A 21,297-nucleotide genomic window follows, 5' to 3' on the forward strand; every position below is an offset into this window, starting at 1 on the left:
GGCACGCGACAAGATAAAGTATAGGGGCACAGCCGTTATCTCTCGACGACGAGGCGGCACTATTGCACGCACACACCCAACTACTCCGGCGATGCAACTGCCCGACAATGTAGACGACGACAACCACAGCCACGGTCCCCGACGCAATTACTCGCGCTTACACGCTACGGTAGCCGTGTACGTGCACACAGCCTCCCGCTCTCTTGAGTTTTCGCGGTTTACCCATCTCTCCTGCTCCCCCACCCCCCCCCCCCGCCTCTTATACTTAGGGGCGCCCTTACCTCGGCCAATTGAATTTCGACTCCAGGTCGCCGTACGGGCGCGTTCACGAAGGTGCTGGTTCATCTCTGAATTTCGCTTGTTGGGAATAATATTTGCCCCTCTCGGTGCCCGGGTTCGATGTAATCGTAATGGGTCGTGGCACGAAGAAAGGTCTAATTCGGCTAAACAAGATCCTCGACGAAGTCAATTAGTCTCCCTAATCGGGTTTGTTAAACTCCTCTCGTCGAGTTGATTATCCCGAGGCGTACTTCCGCGGTGTAAGCTACTTAATAAAAATCCGGAGTATCGGAGAGAAGCTCCCGTCGTCGCATCAATTTCCATAAACATGCACCTTTCCCGGGTGCTGGTACACATTCTGGCAGTAGCCGCGAGGATGAGTAAGTTGTTTCATTATAACTTCGAAGCCGACCCGGTGCGTTACAGAAACTTTCCCAAGAACGCGAAGGATGGGAGAGATGGAGAGATCAAAGTATAGTCAACAATGGCCGAAAAGATCATCCGTGTAGGTAGGGGTCCTTTGAGCGCAGGAAAAGACGCGTTAGGAGCTCTATATATGATCTATGGTAAACGCAACGGGTTGAATCGAATTTGGGGCCTCTTCCTTTCGAGCTCGTAATCAAAAGCAAAAGAGCGAAATTTGAGCTTCCTCCAAAGAAAAAAAAAAAAAAAGGGTTTAATCGTCTCCAATCAGCCCGCACTGGCTGCTGCTGGTCGTTATTCGGTCGACGCGCCGGTCCGCTGTATTTGTATAGCCCAGTGCCGTAATAACGTCAATCGAAGCTGCATTTGGCCGGAGCTTGTAGCGTCCGTCAGCGGTGAAATAGTTCCACGCATGCGGCAAAAGAGAGGGAAAGAAGAGCCGACGGGGAGAGCCCGCTACCACCTACTCTGCGGAAAATGAGAATATTTGCATTCGTAAAATGGAAATGGGATTAGCGTTTCGTCGCCTCCCCACCCTTTTTTTCAAGGGGGTAAAACGCAGCTGGGTGCGAATTACGAGATTAGGGTCCATCGAATGGAATCCCGCTGTTCGGCTGAAAATTTAATGGACCCCGATGGCCAGTCTACGGCTTATTGCCGATTCCAGTGGCTGGTTAAATTTTGCCCTCGCGTATTATTCCCCCCCCCCTTTTTTTTTGCTTATAGCCATGAATAGTGACGATGTTTTGTTGGAGAAATTATTGCAAGTTATGTTGTCGCATAGGTATTGAAATCTAGTTATTTCCAAGACAATAATGATGAATTGCAACACGTGGACTTTGTAGAGGTGAAATTGTGTTAACTTAAGGAATGGAAAAGTGAAGAGGGACAAAAAGTCAGCCCGAGTCATCAGCCGTACGGGAAAAGAAAATACAACTAAAAGCTTAAAACAAAACAAAATACCACACAGCAGCCAAAGAACGTGCAATACCCGCAAGTCCTTGAGCCGAGAAAAGTGAGGAAAGGAAAAAGTTTCCGCAAATCTAATAAAGAAAGTTACGAGTAAACATTAGTAACTTTCCGATTTCTTTGGTAAGAAACGCAGACACGCAACTATATACACGTATATAGAATCAAGTGCGATGATATCGGCTAAGCACGCGCGTTTAATCCTAGCCGCGATTTATCAACGTCGACTCTCGTCCACGGGAACTGCAAAGCAGCCATCCGCTCCCTCTCTCGGGCATAAATTACTTTATTTATGACCCCTACTTTTTGTATTAGGAAAAAAAAGGGAGGGAAAGAGACGCTCCACGGAAAGTTTCCACAGAGAAACGCTCCTATTTGGAATGCAAGCAGCTGCATCGATTTTGTTTCGAGGTTCTATTTGTGGTGCTGTAGGGAACGAAAAAAATGCCCAAGTGAGTTCAGACGTTGCTGATGGTTACCGTGTTTGAGGACAAAGCGGCGAGAAACTTTGTTTACCAAAGTTGTAAATTCGATGAAACTACCACTACTGCTTTATCGAAATTTTTTCAACTAATCACTTCAAAGCCAGGGTTGGTGATTTATTTTTTTTCAGTTTTAATGTAATTGCATTTTGTGTGGTAACTTTTTTTACATGTATAAATTAATCTACACGCTACACAGTTATTATTTTTCATTTAACAAAAGAATGTTATCAAAAATTATTATCGGTTATGGATGGTATGAAAAAAAAAAAATTAAAAAAACATCCCAGTGAGGGAAAAATTATAAAAACATGAACGTATTCGCACGAAATCAATTTAACATCATGGAAATTAAAATTCATCGATCGAAAGTTGGGTTTTAATCGCACGACGTGTACCGCGTAAAATTCAATGCAAACCAGCTGTGTTTATTGTTACGTAAAACTGGCGTATAACAGCAGTTACAAAAAACTAGACGTATTCTTAGGCTCGAGACGAATAAATTTATGGGTTTGAGTTAACTTGGAAAACTTCAGGTCCAACACTCAGTGGCAATTAAAATAACATTTATAAGAGTCTGTTTTTTTTTTTCTTTTTTTTTCAATTAAACCAGAAACAAATGGACCAACCTGTAACTTTTCCTATGCTCAAGCAACAGCTCGTACATTTCTAGCCCGAAATTGGCCGGAGACGGCAATAAAAACGGGCCCTCCATTACACGCGAGCGCGATAATCCAAGCCTCCGTAAACAAAATTCAAACGAAAAACACAAAAAAAACGAGGGAAAAAAGAAAGTCCGATAGGGATCCTCGACAAAAAGAGCCAGTACTTTTATCTAAAACGAAGCCAAGCACAGTAACCGAGATGTATAGAGTGCATAAAGGGAGTGTGTAAATGTGTGTGTGTGTGTGTACGTATATGTATATATATATATATATATATATATATATATATATATATATATATACAGCTTCGCGCTAAGAGAAAGAGACGAGCAGCGCCATTGTTCAGCAGCACTGAATAGGCGAAGAAGAAGAAGAGGAAAACGACCAAGGCGTAGCCTCTTCCTTACGACGCGACGGGGAAAAGGCACATCGGCGTTTTTTTTTTTTTTTTCCTCACTTCCTCCTTTTCTCCTCGTCGTCCTCTGTATGGTCAAAGTCCACGGAGCCTTCAAAGATGGCGGGTACGTGTATATACGCACCTACGGAGCTTCGCTTCTTCTTCTTCCACTGCTTGCGCTCCTCTTCCTCAGCGAGACTCGACGGAATTTTTCATGGATTCGAACTTCGTTATCCCTTTGGGATGCCGAGAGTGTTTTTTTTTTTTTTTTTTGCTTTTTTCGTTTCCTGAAGAGGGAATGGCTTGCATGTCTCTCGAGGGAAAGTTTTGCTCTTCGTATATATTGGGAAAAGCCTTGATTTTTCTCACCGTTTTTTCATACGTTTTTTCGCCATCATCCTATTTTCTATCAACGTGTAAAATAAGCAGTTCTCGTATTTGTTTATCTTTTAGGGCGAAAAGAAAAAACTATCGGTCTGATCTACAATTTTTGACTATCGAAGAGTTCACTGCATACAAGCGACGTAAATCAAAAAGCGCATCGGTACAGGCGACCCAAGCAGGACAAGGCCGCGCATCGAATTGGCAACGACGATGGAGAGTGAGACACGGAAAAACTGGGGTCACAAGATCAGGGGAGAAACACCTCGCACGCAAGACAGCGCATGCAACGTACACAGGTATAAAATTCCATGACAATGGTATATATATGTACGTGGACACACACGCGGTCGGTCGATAGGCAGGGAGGAACTCGTGCCGTTGAAGAAGGCAGGCCACGTCCGAGTGAACGAACGAACGCGACCGGATGCCGCAACAGTCCGATAAAAAAGAGAAATCTGGTTTCCACCCCCCTCCACCCTGCACTTTTCTACTTTTTCGTTTTCTACCTTCTCGCCTCCACCCTTTTTTTTTTTTTTCGCTCGTGATTCTGCTACTTTTCGTGTCCGACGGAGGCTCACGTGCCACCCGTTTCGGACACCAGGGACGGTGTAAAGGGATAATTGGGTGGCTTTGCATGCTTTGCTTTCGAGCATTGCTCTAATTGCACGCTTAAAGTTGTTGTTGATTTTTTTTTTCTTCTTCTTCTTCTCAATGGCATTGCAAACGCTCGGATGGACGGGCCTAGAGAGCTTTAAATTTAACGCGTGTCCGGTGCTTCTTGCGAAATAATTAATTTCACGGTGGGGCAGTCGGGTTGGAGAAAGAAGAAAAAAAAGTATACGATAACCAGCGCCGCCGAGCAATTAATACCGGGGCGCGCGTGCGGGCAACGCGGAATTTCATTTCGTGCCCTCGGCTTTTCGCGCGCGCCACGCGACTTACTTACGCGCTTTGAATTTTTTTTGTTTTTGTTGATTTTTTTTCTCGTTGGAGGAATAAAGTAGCGCCAGCCGCGGAATAAAGTTTCGAACTGTCGGATGAAAAATCGCCGCCACGCGGCCGGGAAACTTTAATGTGGACTTGGAGGAAGTAATATCTCCCCTCGACTGCTCGTGTTTTTCCTTTTTTTTTTCCTTAATCCTCCCGTAATTTTTTTACTTTTGGTATTTTTTTTTTTCTTTTGTTTTTTTCATAAGATGCGTACCTGTGATCCCTCGACAGAGGGCATACATGGTTTTTTTGCTCACGAGGAAGCTCATTAGTCATCGGGAATTTCAAAATGTTGCATAATTAGAGGAAAAGAGAAAAATTCTGACGTATGGCCTCGGAGAACATTATTGTACTTTTTCTGGATCTTTACCTGGAAGGAGAATTTTTCTCCTACATGAATTTCGAATCATTTTGTCTAATATTTTTCCCTTGAATTCAAGGCTCACCTATACCTTCGAAACATCAATGTTACACCTTGATAAAAAATTAAATTTAATCTTACGAAAGTTGAACATCGTAAAGTTTAACACCGGAATAAAGATATCATCAGTGTAGATACACACGTATATTTACAAGGCAAGTATGTGGGGTATGCGACGCGCAAAATTTTCCCTATCTCCTGCTCTGCAGTCGGTTCCTCCTCCTCGCGGAAATTATGCGTAATTAGCATGTCTAATTAGCGGAGCCTCTGCAAGTACGACTGTGAACTTACTCTCCCCACCGCTCGAGCGTTAATACTCTATGCGTACAGGCAAACATATAGGGCGGTGGGCACGATACTTTGTATTAACCAAAAGAAAAATCAAGCCGAGTAGTCGCAGTATCTTTTTGATGGCGAAAACTCGAGGGAGAGAAAATTACTGCCCGACGAGTAGTAGTGGTAGCACCGCGACAAGTCTCGAGTGCATGGAACTACTTTTCTTTTCTCTCCCTCTCTCTCTCTCTCTCTCACGTGTATATGTATTTTCTAGCGCAAACAGTCGCCCCAGACACTTCAATTTTCGCCGCGATCGTTAAAGACACGCGCACCCACACGAGACTCCTCTCCTCGACGAACAAAGTTAACGACCCCTCGTGCAAAGTATTTTTATAACGAAGAAGCTTCTACACATTACAGAAGCGGTTCAATTGATGAATATATAAGGCACGAGCATGAAAAGTTACTTCAAATTAATCAGCTCATTGGTCGGGGCCAAAGAGAAATAAAGCACCGGAATCAAATAAACGTATTTGAAAACTCTTTTCGAGCATCAGAGCTAGGAAATAAAAAAAAGAAAAACCAGAGGGAACTAATCAAATTGCGGAATGTATTGCCGGGAACGCGGGGGACACAATCGGCGATTATAAGGGCTCAACGTGGCGGCGAGAGCACACACGTGGGGAATCGTTTAACTAATAGCCAGGGCTGGGGCACGTGTACACACGCGCGCGCTTACTATAGTGCTTCGGAGGCTGAATCAACAGCCAAAAGTGCCGGGCAGCGGTGACTCTTAACGAGCCGATGCACAGCCGCAGCGCCGGCTGCCCGAAGCAGCTTTTACGAGTCTGCACGCTGTTTCATTTTTTTTTTTTATTTATTTTTTTTTTTTTTTATTTCGCTCTCTGCTCTAGTATAGAAAGTGTGCAGCGAATCGTTAATACGAAAATGTGTACAACGGGCGAAAAATAATGGCCAAACTGTGGGTCGCGCGGCAAGTCTATTCCGTTGTTTTTCTCGGGCTTTTTTTTTTTTTTTTTTTTTTTTTTTTTTTTTGCAAGATAAAAGTACAAAAACATCATCCGATTGTGCGATATTAACGCAAAATTAAAGCCAAAACGTCGGTGGATTCCGCTGGTGTAAATAGGATTAGCTTTTGACGAGCCGCATGAAACACATCCGTGATTTTCAAAGGGAATTTCGCGGGGATTCGTATCCTGATTTAGACGGCTGTATCGTACGGATTCCCCCACGTGCCCTTTCGAACGATGTGGCTGGCTGGGAACTGCAATAAAAGCAAGGCTGCATCGATGGGCTTTTATTGAGATTGAAAAGCCAAATTTAGAGCTTCATCGACCACGAAATTCGTTAGATGCTGGATTTTTCCTTGAACTTGAAGTGACGCAGAACATGGATGGTTTGGATCCAAGTTTAATTCCCCACCAGAGATATATACACACACGGGGTGGACCGCAAAGTCCTAAACCAGCCTGAGGTATAGAGGGGCTCGCGAGTAAGGCGCTTATGGCGCATTTACATGTACGTATGTATAAAGACAGTGGTGTCTGACCAAAAACTTATCTATACTACTTACCCTTGCCGTGTAGCTGCTGTCTGTTGGTGTCGGCGCGCAAATTCTCCGCCGTGTGCACGAGCTCGTCCAGCTGCGGTTTCTTCTGCTCCAGTTCCCGCAGGACCGTCTGGAAAATCGTGCACAGGTCGTGAGCATCGACAATAACAAATTGGACGAAGAAAAAAAAAAAAAAAAAGCTACGGTATACACGATAACTGATTTAAGGTTGTTTCGAGGAGACGGAGGGAACAACAGAGAGTACTCGTTGGAATTTCAACGAGAGGCTTTTCGGAGATTTTTAGAAAAGCTGGATGATTCGTATGAATTGGATTGTTTATTATTTGAGGCGCGTACCTCAGGATAACGAGTGCAACATTGTGCTCGAGTTATTTTCAGCATGTAGCATCGACAGCGGAAACATTTCACGTTGGTTGCGTATGAATTATCGGACAGGTGATCTCTCCACGAAGGTAGTTTGGATTGAATTTCAATTTCTCGATACTCGTGGTGTGGAATGGAATTTTAGAAACGCGTACAGGCAAGGGAACTCGCAAAGTAAAACCATACCAAAATGCCCGATGAATGCGTTAAATATCCATTTCCTAAGCGATTCCAACGAAAAAAAAAAAAAAAATAAAAAAAAGAGAGAAAAAACAAAAAGCTGCCTAAAGTATACGCTAGAGATATCGCTAATTCGACGGCAAAACTGCACCCCCGCGCGGAAGCTTAGCCGTGTACATGCAAATGGCACACCAAACTCGGAATATCGCGTAAACATTTCTCCCCTCGCTCTCTTACGTGCAAAGCGGGGTATCTGTCCGAAAAACTCAGAATACCTGACACGAGAGAAAGGGCAATTTCTTACTCGGCTCGACGCACACCTACGTTAAAAAAAAAAAAAAAAAGAGAGACGAAATCACCCAGCCAGAAGCATGCACACCCTCACACGGTGGGTAAGGCGCGGAATACAGTAACGCAGGCGATTTGCTCTCGAATGGCGTGGCTCGCATGCAGAGCTAGTAGAACTTTCCTCTTGCTATGCCGATGTAGGTACACGTACGTGTACGTAGTTAGGGGGGGGGGGGGGGGCGATCGCCCGCGCGGAACTAGCGAATGGGTGGGTGGACTCACTCTCTCTCGCTCGGGTAATCGATAGGCAGTAGCGTGTGCTGTGTACGTCTGTCTGTCTGTCTGTGGCCCGTGTGTTACTACACCGTAATATACCGATGCACGCACGACTGGTGGCTCAAGACGCTTCGGGAATCCACGTGCGTGCAATTGCCGTTGATGCATGTGTGTGGAATCCCACGAGTATACAAGGACGAAAACATCGATCTTCATTATGTGCAGTCTGCCGAGGTATACGTGTTCACGTGGATGTGCCCGTTTTCCTCCAAAGGGGGATGGAGCCGTCTTTTGTCGGATTGTTTGACGAACGGGAGCCAAAGTTGACTGAGTGTGTGTGTGTGTGTGTGTGTGTGTGTGCTGTACGAAATGCAAAGACCGGTAGTGGTGGTGGTGGTACAGGATGCATTTTGGATTGCTTTGGGATCTGTGCTCGTTGGATTTGGTATGGACAAGCCGTGAGTTGCGTGTACTTTGGTAAACGAGGTTTCGAGAGGGGCAACTTGTACGAAAGTATAATGTTATGTTTTTCATTAGTCACGCCGGAGACACTTGTTTAGTAATGAAACAAAATGTATTGAAATAAAACGTTGCGATGAAAATTTAATTTTCCAGCCATCGTGGCGATTACAATGAACAGTTTGCAGTCTCGATGAACTTGTACCTACTGCACGAGCAATCTAATTTTCAAAATCGACTGCTAACTGCGCCGGTTAATTATTTCCACGCCCGTTGATTAATCTTCGTTATCTCCCTCCCCGGTGATTTTGGTGCTGGAAATGCGATTGCGCGAGGAATCGACACGGAAACAACGTATCCCGTAAAAAAAAAGGGAGTAAATATCATACCGAGAAAATTTAACGGGGATGGTCCGTAAAATTTTGTTTTTGCAGCACGCGACCTCCAAAATTTCACGAATCATGAATTTTTGCATCCAACAACGGAGAAGAAGAAAACAACACTTGGACTTACACCAGGGCGTTACACCTATATATTCAGTACAGGTATAGGTGTAAAAAGGCTCCAAACGACCACCCGCGCTCGAATGGAAAGGATAATGATACGAAAACTGACTCCGAAGGTAAATTATTCCTGGCGTTGTTTAAACAGGTAGAGCAAAAACAAAAGAATCCAAGAAAGAAAGAACCCCACCAACTCGGGTGGACTGCGAGAGGGTCTCGGCCCTTCAAAAGCACGGGCTCTGCCCGAGTCCTGGCTAATGGCCGTGTAATGTCTCCGCGTAGGGCAAAGAGCCCTCTAATTGCCCTCGTAAACCGATTCCACCCCCACCACCACCACCCCAACAAGTAACAGCAATGAAAAACTCGACCCTCCCTCTCTCTTTCTCTCTCTCACTCCTCTTGAGGTACAAACAGCTGCTGTTGTCTACGTCCGATTGCAATTAAAAAACGAGTTGTATCGGTCGGGAGAATATAAAAGAGTTCATTCAGCCACGTGACCTTTCGAGAAACTACACACGCAGCGAGGTCAAAAGAGAAGAGGGGGGGGGAAATAAATAAAGTCGACGAGCCAAAAGCAGGCGGATCTTTAGACTCAAAGGAAGCGGAAGAACATCTGCCCAGGTCCCGGCGGCTAGTTAATTCCCAGGAAGAGAGCCAGCGTATCATACCCTGGAAACCAGAGGGTAGGTTATATAACTGCATGGAAGGGGGGGGGAGGTGGTGTTGATCTCATTGTGACTGTGTGTGCACGTGGGCGCATCCCTCCCGTTCCTAACGAGACGGAAAATTCCGGGGAAAGGGCGCGTAGGCGCGATAAGAACGTCGAGGGGAAATGAAGTCCATTTTCATCCGCCGTTGCTCCCGAGACCTGGTGTATGTACGTATATGATGTGCGAGGGGCGCGCGCGGAAGAGGAAGTAATGAACGAAGGAAGGAAGACGGCCGCTCGTTTGGTTGGCGTACCCGCGACTTCGTTGTAAAGGAGGTTTATAAAAATAAATATTACACCTCAGGAGATAGCACAAATCCGAGTAATTAACGCCAGAGGACAAACTACAGAGGCCGCGGTTGAAACAACTACGTGGGTATACAGCACGAGCTACGAGAGAGAGAGAGAGAGGGGTCTCGTTCGCGTGTCCCGAGCTCGTTCGGCGGAACGGCCGATCCCCCTTTCGTTTCTCGTGCGCGAATACCTTTTGCCTTTTCGGCGTGCGGGTGAGTAATTTGACATTGCTCCCGGAGTCTTAACTGTTGCTGTTGTCGGCACGATACTGCTGTTTTATGTCCTACGGTTCGTATAGTCGGGGAACAACACCAACGGGAGGGTGGGGGCTGCGTGGAAATAAAACACGGCCCATTGTACCTTCGATAAACCCGTAGGCCAATGCTGGCATGATTGTTGTACGCGAGTATAATGGGCGTGTGGGTAGTGTGGGGAGCCTCGTTTTCTCAATCAAAGCACATCGCAGAGAAATTAATGGTTCCATTTAGAGCCTATACGTATGGACGGACTGATGTACGTGTATGATGTATCGACGGCTCTTCGTTGCCTATCATGTACATCGGGCTTACGGCTCGGTGCGTTTGAATTCACTGCATGTTGTGAAAAGCGCGTGGAATTCTACGCATTTGGACTGACGGTAGGCACAGGCATACGTGGTCGTATAGGTACTGACGCGAGACCGCATAGTAGAGTGCAAGGGTATTTTTTTTTTTTTTTTTCTTTGTTGGGAGATACGCATATCCCCTCAATTTAAGAAGAAAATATTATCTTCGTACTGTGCTCGACATATAGTATGTTGTTGTGTATTCACTGTAGTCTGGACGCAAGGTGCAATTTTCTTTTTGACTCGTTGATTAACTTTCGGCAAAAAAATAATAAATTTCCATTTTTAGTACGTGTATTGTAAGTATTCGTGACGAAGCTTTTATAATTTTTTCCCCGTAAATTTTAAACACCTATGACAAAAAAGTTACAGCGTTTTTTTTTTGTAATCTATAAAAATATTTTTTGTTGATTAAAAAACTTTGTTATTTGCCATCGTTGAGGTAAAAATTAATATAAAAAGCCTAGAGAGCCCAGCACAGGATGCAATCGCAACATATTAAAAATGTACAAACGAGGGACGATCAAACAGATTTCGCATCGCGCACCTATCCCTTAATATCGAGTAAAATAAACAAGAGCCTCGAGCTACTAAAAGTTTAACGAAATTGCGAGCGAATCAATCCCTACTGCACGTACACACGACACGACAACCCTTTGGCCCCTGAGCATCCAATATTAAAACTCGCTTCGCATCCTCTCCGGACCTTTTTGAGCGTCCACCCCCTGCACCTACGCATCATTTATTCACATCTCAGTCATCTGGGGTCACTTGCTCCTTGCTTTTCACGCTTCGTGCACTTTCCACCTTCCCTCGGCTCGCTGTGCTTGCACGTTGCGTGAAAAAAAGGGCTCAACGAATAAACGATACGTCCGGTCATTTACATACACCAAGACTCAACTCTCGGCTGGTCCGCATATTTTTGCACAGCTGGCGCGCCACTAGTTTTTTTTTTTTTTTTTTTTTTTTTGTTCTTCAAAGGCGCTCGTGATACATCGACGTATTTTGCTACGCCAAGTTTTTGCAATTTAATCTACGCGTGCACGCTCGGTACCTCTAAATCGAGAAAATTTGAATTTCTAATGCACACTCGGCACGTTTCACCTGCAGTCGACAAACTGGTACACACGTTACGTATTTTGTATTCCTTTGATTTCGCGATTGGGTGCACGTGAGTCGAGGAAAAAACATTTGAAAGTCACGACTGGACGATTTATTATGGCGTAGTTTTTTTTCGTTTATCTTTGGTACATTAATCGATTGAAAAAAAAAATCGATTCACATTTCTGATCGACAGCGGAAAACAGAGCAGTCCCCCTAGTCGGCTACAGGAGGAGGGTCGGTCGCTTACCCCTGCTTTTGTCGGTAACGTCTACCCCGGGTAAGGGTAAAAAAGACCATGGCAGGTCACCGAGTTACCCACAACAGCAAGTGCAGTCGCACACCATTCGCGAGTTTGGCTCATGCATAAATATCGGCCTGACTGAATCTCTTGATTTGAATGCCAAACGACGACGAGATTACAAATTTACATAAACACCGCCCCCTTGGAGCTTTGTCTTCAAGGGGGCCTCTTTACTGGTCGAATGAAAAACAAGTCATTAGCTCATTTTTTTTTTTTTTTTTTTTCTAAAGAAAGAACTTCTCGTGTTCGGTGCCCAGATGCGAGCAAAGTACGTGAACTTTATTTTATGCAAGATCTATACTGCCGACGCGAACAATACGGTGCTCTGAAACTATAGGTGCTTCGAATCGAGTGTTTAATAGATGCTTCAAACTTGACTGTTCGTTGCTTGGGGGGAGAAAGTAGAAAAAAAAAAAAAAATCAACAAAAACACGAACGGGGTTGACGAAAACAATAGAGGGACTGACCTTTTGTTTGTCGATGAGCTGGAGGATGTTGTCGACATCGCCGACCACGACAACCTGTTGGCGTATCATGTCTTCTTTAGCCGTGAGCCAGTCACGTATCTGCAAAGTGTACCACGAGTTCGTCGTTATTCAAACTGATTCGTGTTTTATGCTCGTTATTTGACTAATTCAATTATAAATGTCAAGTGTGCGTATTAGAATTACTTGTTGTGATTGTAAAAGAAAACTATGTATTTAAAGATTATGTTTTTAATGATACCACAATTTCATTTGTTAAATAAAAACTTGAAAGTTACAAAAAATATCTTTTCTCTCAAATGAATCATCTTTTGGCCAGACTGTGATTTATATTTCACAGTTGATGTACTCTAAGCTAAACATTTGCCATTTATACTTTTGAATGTAAAGAAAGCTTGTAAAATATGTAAAACTCTTTCACGATTTTAAAGCTAAAAGAAACAAAAAAACGCAATGTTTGATTCTCTCGTGATTATGGATCAAACTGATTTCAGTAGAAAAGAGTACGAATAGTCAGACATGCCCTCGTATGAAATTTACCTGTGTTAATGACATTTTTTCAATTAATTCTTAACCAATATTAATTAAATTTATAGTCATTATGTCCCTCGTTGTAAGAAAACAATGCAAGAAATTTTGGGGGCTCGAACTAAATGGATATGAAAATTAAACAACTTCTTTTTGTCATGTGACAAAATAGAGGTTCACTAAATATTACAATTTTCTACAACAGTTGTTTCACTCTCATTGTACTTATTTATGAGGTATTTCAATTGTTTCTGTCATATTTTACTCTCACCCCAAAACGACAACAAAGTACCATCACTAAAATCGATCGAGTTATACATGAGCAACGTTACACAAAAAAAAAAAAAAAAAAAAAAAAAAAACGAATGAAAGAAAGGATTATTGCACAAAAGCGTCAAAATTACCTGAAGCAGTTGCCTGTCGAGAGGCGTCAGGGGCGCAGTGGCGGCGTCCGATGGGGAGGGACCAGTGACGCTACTCGCTCCTGGGCTGGTGGCAGCGGTACCAGCCGCACTTTTGCCGGGAGAGCCAGCAGCCGCCGCTGGACCGGCTGTCGATGACTGGGACGGCTCGCTGCTGCTCGCCGAAGCGCCTACATTTCGTTCTTTTTCTGCAACAGATTGGAAAATCCAAGGTTTTAACCGAGAAATACGTTTTTCCTCGGTTCAATAACATCTTAAATGGTACATGATCGAGAAGTTAGTGTAAAGTCCCAAAAAGACCTGCAAAAACTTATCTCAAATTGATTAAGGCACACGATGGATTTATCACTTTTACAGCACTGGCATAATGAATAGCGGCGCGTATCACTAGAGCGCATATTCAATAATTCATCCTTCCCAAACGGAGAAAACGACCCACATAACCGACCCAAAACATGTATCGCGCATCAATCACCGCGACCCCCCATTTACGTACACACCTACACCAGCAGCGTCGAGAGAGGAGTAGCATTGAAAAAACGAGGGAGGTAGGAAAGTAGGCTGCAATATCGAGCGGCTCAGCAAACAAACAACAGACGGTGTCCCTCGAAAAAAAAAAAAAAAATGGGAAGAAATAATAATCCGCGCCCCCATTGAGACGGAGTATACGCCAGAAAGGAGGAAAGAGCGTGTGCGCGCGCGAGATGAAGGAATATCACGGAGGGTGACTTTTCCTGGCGCTGGGTAATGGGACATCGGGGAGGGGCCGAAAAAAAGTTTGAAAGAGCTCACCTACTCGTCAAGGAGGATGGCTCAGGGTAATACGACGCACGAGGTACATATTATATAACTCCCCCCCCCCATAGCATGGTATGTTTAATGCACAACACGCACGCTCGTACTTGTGTGGATTTTACATTCTTGATCGAGAATAATTAGTGTTGAAAATTTATTGTAAATGTTCTCAATTTTTTGTTTGATACGTTGACTTGTTTATAAATATTAAGTATTTTCATATATTTCGTTGTGTTGAAGAAATTCCTGTAGGGTATACTAGAGCCCCAGCTATAGATGGCACGATAGAGTATTCCAAAGATTTGAAAGAATTTTTCAGAGAAAAGGGAGAAAAAATAGATAGAGCGTCCACTCGCGCTCTTATTGCATATTTCAAGATTCCTGTACGTAAGGAAGGGGCAGTTACGCAAGAAAATTTCCGAGTTTTGGTTTGAAACGCCATTTGTAGGACGTATGAAATTTTGTGGCCCCATCCCGACGCCAAGTTACCTTGAATTTCCAAATGGAAGATTTAAGGAGGGAGAAAACGCGCGCATTCCGACCACGTTCCAGCCATATACCAGGAAGTTACAGCCTAAAAAGTGAATTTGCGAGGGGATTCCTTTTGACAAAAAAAAAAAAAAAAAAAAAAACGCTCAGAGATGTTTGATCCTATCTGGCCTTAAATTTGGAAATTAAAATGAAGAATTTTTTACTATCCACCAGAAAATAATTGTCAAAATAGTCCAAGCTGGGATGAAACGTCAGAGTCTTTCAATTACTCACAGAACAACCTAATCTTACGATTGATTTTATACGATAAGCATCGATTCGAGTAAAAAATGTACTTGAGCCACTGTTCAGGAAGTCAAGTATGAAACTTCTCGAGGATGCATAATTGACGTCAAAAACATCGATGCATATAGCCAAAGGATCGGAGGACGCGTTTGAAATACAAACGAGTACTGGCACGACCCCTCCCCTCGTATCAATCCCCAGGCGAAGGAACCACATCGAATAAGCAGCCGCGAATTCACGTCACGCGTGGATATACGGTGTTTACATTCGAAAACTTGTTATTTCGCTCTATCCACCCCACACCCCTACACGCACTCCGAAACACGCGGCTAACGCTCGGCTACACGAGTTACGCAGACGTATCGCGTCCGCGAAGTTTATTTCTCCGCCAAAGTTTCGTTGACGTTGACGCAAACGTCTTCCTACGCCGTATTTTGTCTACCGCGATGATCCTCCGTCGCGCCCCGCGGCTTATTTAACTTTCCGCGCGTGCATCGGATTCCGATGCGCGAACCTTACCTCCGAGAATAGGAAGGAGCAATCGAGTTAGCTTTCCGGGCGATATGTGCGGGAGAAGGGGACCCTCCTCCCCCTCCCGTTTTTTAATTCCAGTCCATCGGCCGAGATACTTGGAAAAGATACTCTCGGGCGGAAGTTTGTACCGACCACCAGAGATAGCCTTCGGAACTTTAATTCGATTTCAGATCAAACACAAGAGATCAACCGAAGGGTATCTTTTTTTTCTTTTTCCACAAAAAGCATGTATCAATTCCTAAGAGCGCGCAAGAAAAAACCGGTACTCGAGACGAGGAGTCCGTGGCCCAGTGTGCGTACACGGAGAAAGGGAGCTCAAAAGAGACGGCAATTCGGAAAATTTACGGTCTCCCGGCGAGTGGTGCTTTTAATAAGAGAGACTCTCCCGGTCGGAGTTGGTAGCGCGTTAAACCTGCTCCACCTCTCTTTTGCCCCACCGAGCAAACTTCCAAGTTCTGCCTCCTCCTGCTCCTCAGTCGTTGATTTCTATACCACCGGGTGGCCCTTGCCGTCGAGCATGTGGGTACGCGTGCACTCCCTCGCTCTCTCTTTTTCCGCTCCTGCGTCGGGAGTTTTGCTTCTTGAGCTACTTGCTGTTTTTTTTTTTTTTTTTTTTTTTTTGGTTTTTGCAAGAAAAAACGAAAAGCTCAAGTACGCTGCGTTTGGGTTCAAGCGAAAATCCGAGATTACTCGTTTGGAGAGGATGGTTTTGATTTTGAAATGAGTGAAAGGATGCGCTCTGTCGTTTGTTCTCATGTAAATGAGAAATTGAGGCACATTTTTTTTTGTCCAACGAGTACACGGATGTTAAAGGTCCCCTTGAATTTCAAGTCCTGATATTTTTAGAATATTTCGTCATTGCTCGTACGACAGGCACGTCCATGGGCTAGCTCAAAGAGGCTGTAATTAACCAAGACTCAAACTTCACCAATCACTACACCATCACTCGCTTATTAATGCTAAAGTAGGATCCACGGCGGGGACGGATTTACGAGGCAGCGTCAAAGCTTCCGTCTTGTATGGCTTGATCGTAAAGTGCGCGGAGACGAAGTAGAGAACACGAGAGGGTGAGGGATGCGAAATTGAGGTTCAAACGGGGTAAGTCGGTGATAAGTACTTTCGAGCCTAAAAGATATTGAAAGATACGCGTCATCGACCGTACTTTGCGATGCTTATAGGGTAGATACGGCGATACAGACGAGCACTATGGGATGTCTGACCACAGCGTGACTTGTACTACTTGATATTGACGAAGCGTTTTTATTCCTATACGCGGTGGTAAGCGCTTCGATGCTTATCTATAATAATGACCGAAAATACAATGGAGGCGTCGAAAGTTGAGGTCCCGAGCTTATATGATCCACGTTGATTGACAGTAAGCTTTTTGTTGGCAGTCGAGTCACGCTTGGCACTAGGCGGAAAAGGAAACTGACAATTTTTCCAAAAAAAAAAAATTAATTAAAATACATTCTACCTCCACTGTCGTCAACGCCACAGGCACCAAATAACCGACTCACTTGCTCAAAGAGCTTAGGTATATTTTCCAGCTCCAAATCAATATTGTTACGCATTCTCGCTTCGTTCGCCATAAGACCTACGGATGGACGATCTCGGTGTACAGGCGGTGCAAAGAGCTTTTTTTTTTTTTTTTCCTTGTAGACATTTACTCGGGTATGTATAGAGCGAAAGAGAAAAAGCCGGCTTCGCACAAAAAGATCCGCACACCTATACACATCGTATGTACGCGTATACAAGACGATACGGGGAAAGAAGGGATCAAGCGTAACAGACAGACAGATAGTCGGAAGGGGGGGCAAAAATTACTTTTACCAGAGAGTTACGTGACGGGCATACCTTACGAGGAGCAGAGGCGAGGCGATCCTCGAATTGGCCATCGCTCTTTTTGCCCCGGGAAACCCGAGATCCCGACGTGTGTGCACACGAAGGCCGATGGATACATTTATCTCGGTAGGCACACGCGCCGAGGACGCAGGGGGAGGAAGTTTGGTGGCGGGTGCGATATAAAGTTTGCCGAGCAATCGACGAGGGAGGCGGGGGAAAGGAAGCTGGCCATTTCCCTCGCGTTCATCCTTACCGGTAATCTGGAAGGAGGAACCAAGGTTGTATCGCTCGGATACTTATCATTTTTTTTTTTGAACCCTCGAAAGTGGCCGTAAAAGCACGCTGTATCTGCTTCCCGAAGATCCAAAACTTATCTTATACGTGCACCCCCGGGGAACAGAAAGCCAGGCCCTAATTGCCGATAATCCATAACCAACCTCCCGGAGACCAACCGCGGTTCGCGCCAAAAGGAGAGGAGCTAAATTCTGTCCGCAGGAATCCGCGCCTCGGTAAAATACGGACACGGAAGATGGAATGGGTCGTTACAGCAGTTCGAGTGAGAAATGGCCGAGTCACGGGCACATGTACACACACTGCACCCGTATAGCTAACGATCGCGCGCGACCCCGTGCACCTTCACGCGGGATTAGCCCGCTAGGTGTGTACGGCGGGTAGGTATAGTATACACCTGCCTAGTACGCGGGAGTTTACTGATTTCTTGGAGCGGGGCCAAATCGCTCCGACGACGGCGATGCTGGTGGAGTATTTTCCGGCGGCTCTCTTGGAGACGACACCGGGGCGTATTGTGCCAGCGGACGTGATGTCGGGTGGTTGGTTCCTTCTTTGGGATGGGGGCCGTACAATCATATATACGGAAGTTGGTGATTTGCAAAGTCGCGAATTGCGTTGATACGGTGGATGAGTGATGGATGCGTGCATGGATCAAGGGGAAAGGGAAAGAAACTACATTCACCTTGACATCGTACTCTCTCTTCAGTCCCTGCGATGCACATGCATGTAAAATATCAGCAGTTTTATATACATGTCGACGCTCGAGAAGTTTTAACGCGAGTTTCACGCCTGTCGATAATAGTATAGGCACTGCGAATTCATGTTTGTGGCTCTTGGGCAGAACTTTTCGTTTTAAAAAACAGAGCAGGGAATCACAGGGGGAGATAGATAAGCACATCGGTTTATCGACGTGTCAGATGTAAGTGGGAATCATTTTTGTTCCTCGTAAAGGAAATTTAATGAAAATAGGTCGAAACGTCGAATTAAATGACCTATTGTGGCCAAAAGCCGAGGTATCAAGAGTATCGCGTGTAAAATATATTACCCGGTATCCAGGCGTCAAAACGTGCGTTAACGTCATTTCGATTAAAGCACGCGATAGCGTTGTACATGCTCGAGGTGTAATGTTGACACGAGCCGGCATAGTACATACCAACACGTGTGCGTAGGGTATAGCCGGCAACAGTATAGAGGGTAATCATCGACGACTGACCGCTTAACGATTATCGACCCCCCGAGCTCGCTCCTTCTGAACGGCATACGTGCGCCCCTGCCGATATAAATCGCTTTAGCATCGACGTATACAGTGAACGCGCGAGGGTGCGGAGGAAGGGAAATACATGGCGCAGCGACGCGGGGGAGGAGGAGGAGGAGGAGAAATATAAGAGCGAAATATGGTGCGGATGATATACAGGCGGGGGGGGAATGTACTGTTTGTTTGTGTACACATGTGCGGATAAACAGGCTGCGTGGGGATTTCGGGGAGTTCAAGGGCGAGTTTTTCCTTCTCCTCCGGTAGGAGTACATTTTTTTGAACTATTGTCAGATCGCCAAGTGCTTCGTACAAATAAATCGGATGCTGCGCTTATCCGCGTTCCAATAAATGTAAAAAAATGATTGGTTATCAAAAATGATTGAAAAAACGAGGGTAATTTCGATTATATTTCAAGCAAACGAAATAATAAGGAGAAACGAGAGTGGGTAAACACGAAAATCAGCAAAGAGACAGTGGCAGAGGATACACCGGCATTTCGAAGGCAAACACGCGCGTGCATATATTACGGGGGGAGGGAAAAGCAACTGTATTACGGCGCGGGGGTGGTGTACGGTGATAATGGACGTTTACACGTGGGGAGGGAGGCGAGAGCTAACGTCGTTAGACGAGCGCATATTCCATACACGAGGCTTCGGAAGCGCTCCATTTACGGATTTTTTTTTTTTTTTTTTTTTTTTTTTACCACAAAACGAAAAAATAAACACCCCCTCCCTTCCTCCATACCCATTGGCAACCAGTGGTCGACGGCGTGTTTGCGCAACCCCTCGCGTGCAAGCGAGAGATGAGTATCGCAAATATCCGAGCCCGCGTCGTTTGTTTGGTCGCTGGGAGCGTGATTACATACTCAAAGTGTTGTCTGTGGCTTTGTTCGAGGGTTGGACGAAACGCTTATTAATGAAGACGGTTTTGAACAGCCGGCGGGCAAATAAGAGCATTTACAGCGAAACTTGATACCCGCGCTTTGATTTGATGCGATTGTGACGCTGACGGAATGAGGTCGATTATCAGCTTTTGAATTCGTTGGCATGTTGATTGATCGGCTGTATTGCAATTCCATAAAAGACATTCTTATCGGAAAAAAGGGGCGCACTTATTTAACAGAGCGCGAACGAAATGGATTTTTTCTCCCAAGAGCCACTACACACTTTTTTCAGTAAAATAATTTGCAGTACAAAACTCGATAAACTGATATAGAATACAATTTGGTTCTGCCACCACGTGAATTTTCATTGTTTGGAAACAAGCCGTAATACACACGCGATGCTACGAGACGTAAGTATTAAATTCAAACGGAGCTCGACAGTAAGTTGTGCACGGGAGATGGATGGGATAGGATGAATGAGAAGGGCCCGTGTGTAGGTACGTAGAGCAGTAAAGTACAGAAAGGAAGTGCTAGCGTAGAAATGATCCTCTCTCTTCGTAGTAGGTACCGTGGAAAGGAGCAAAATATGATATATATACACGCAGGAATGGAGCCTCGGCTTATAGACAACAACCGCGGTGTGTCGTGCAATGAGGGTACACACACGCCGAGTTATTCTCGCACAATACGCCCCACGGCTTTCAAGACGGACACTTCTAATGCTCACCGGGATTATGCAGTATATATGTACACCCGCCCACACGTTTCGCTTCGCGTATACGTAATGTATTTTAAATGAATGGGCAAACAATGCACACGTATACCCAGTCTCTCGAGCAAAACGTGTCTTGTTGTCATATTTTGTCATGAATCAACTATATTTGTACTGGATGATTTCAAAATTAGATGCAATAGCGAAATGAAAAATAAAAAAAACTATACGCTACGTGTACCAAGTGCACTTTGGTATTTTCAACGCGATCCGGGGGTGGTATGATTAAATAACATTGAATTTGTTAGTAGATTCACACAAGCACCGATGGAAGATACAAAGTGCCCGAGTATCGAGATGAAGCTAAAAAAAATAAAAAGGCCAACGACAGAGCTCCCACCCTCTCTCCCTCTGTACCCATCCAGCGGAGTCTATCGACTACAGTATAGCAGCAGCACTCGGGCGTAATCGAGCAACAATAGCTTCCACCCTCCTCCCTCCCTTCCCCACCCCACCCCCCCCCCTTACCATACTCTTAATCAATGGAAAACCATCGAGTGCCGCACTACCACTACACGTGCAACTGCTATAACTGTATACAACGATGTCGGCGTATTAGGTAAACTCGCGCGATTCACAATCGCCGCTCGAGCAGCGTATAGCCCAGGTGGTTATGTCGGGCAAATGGTCCCTTTCGAAAATTCGGTTACACCGTGTGGATATAGTGTACACACAAGGACACAAATTGGTATAGGGCCGAGGACAAAACGCCGGAGCTCCCAATAACAACGGAAGCATCGCCCGTGAGGCCCTAA

The 21,297-nt window shown here is 44.9% G+C and overlaps 1 protein-coding gene across 1 annotated transcript in view; it reads right to left on the bottom strand.

The window, feature by feature from the left end:
• LOC106647442 (dystrophin, isoforms A/C/F/G/H) overlaps positions 1 to 21,297 on the bottom strand; it is a 220,011-nt gene that overhangs the window by 150,310 nt on the left and 48,404 nt on the right. Inside the window, exons 32-34 of the mRNA XM_089588569.1 lie at positions 13,376 to 13,581; positions 12,426 to 12,524; positions 6,881 to 6,986 (exon numbers count right to left, since the gene is read on the bottom strand). Of these exons, the coding sequence (XP_089444695.1) occupies positions 6,881 to 6,986; positions 12,426 to 12,524; positions 13,376 to 13,581 (411 nt within the window). The remainder of the gene's footprint in view (positions 1 to 6,880; positions 6,987 to 12,425; positions 12,525 to 13,375; positions 13,582 to 21,297) is intronic.

This window comes from Copidosoma floridanum, unplaced genomic scaffold, assembly GCF_036245765.1.
Source record: "Copidosoma floridanum isolate Cflo_tuat_1 unplaced genomic scaffold, Cflo_Japanese_pri ptg000007l, whole genome shotgun sequence".
Taxonomy (NCBI): Eukaryota; Metazoa; Arthropoda; class Insecta; order Hymenoptera; family Encyrtidae; genus Copidosoma; species Copidosoma floridanum.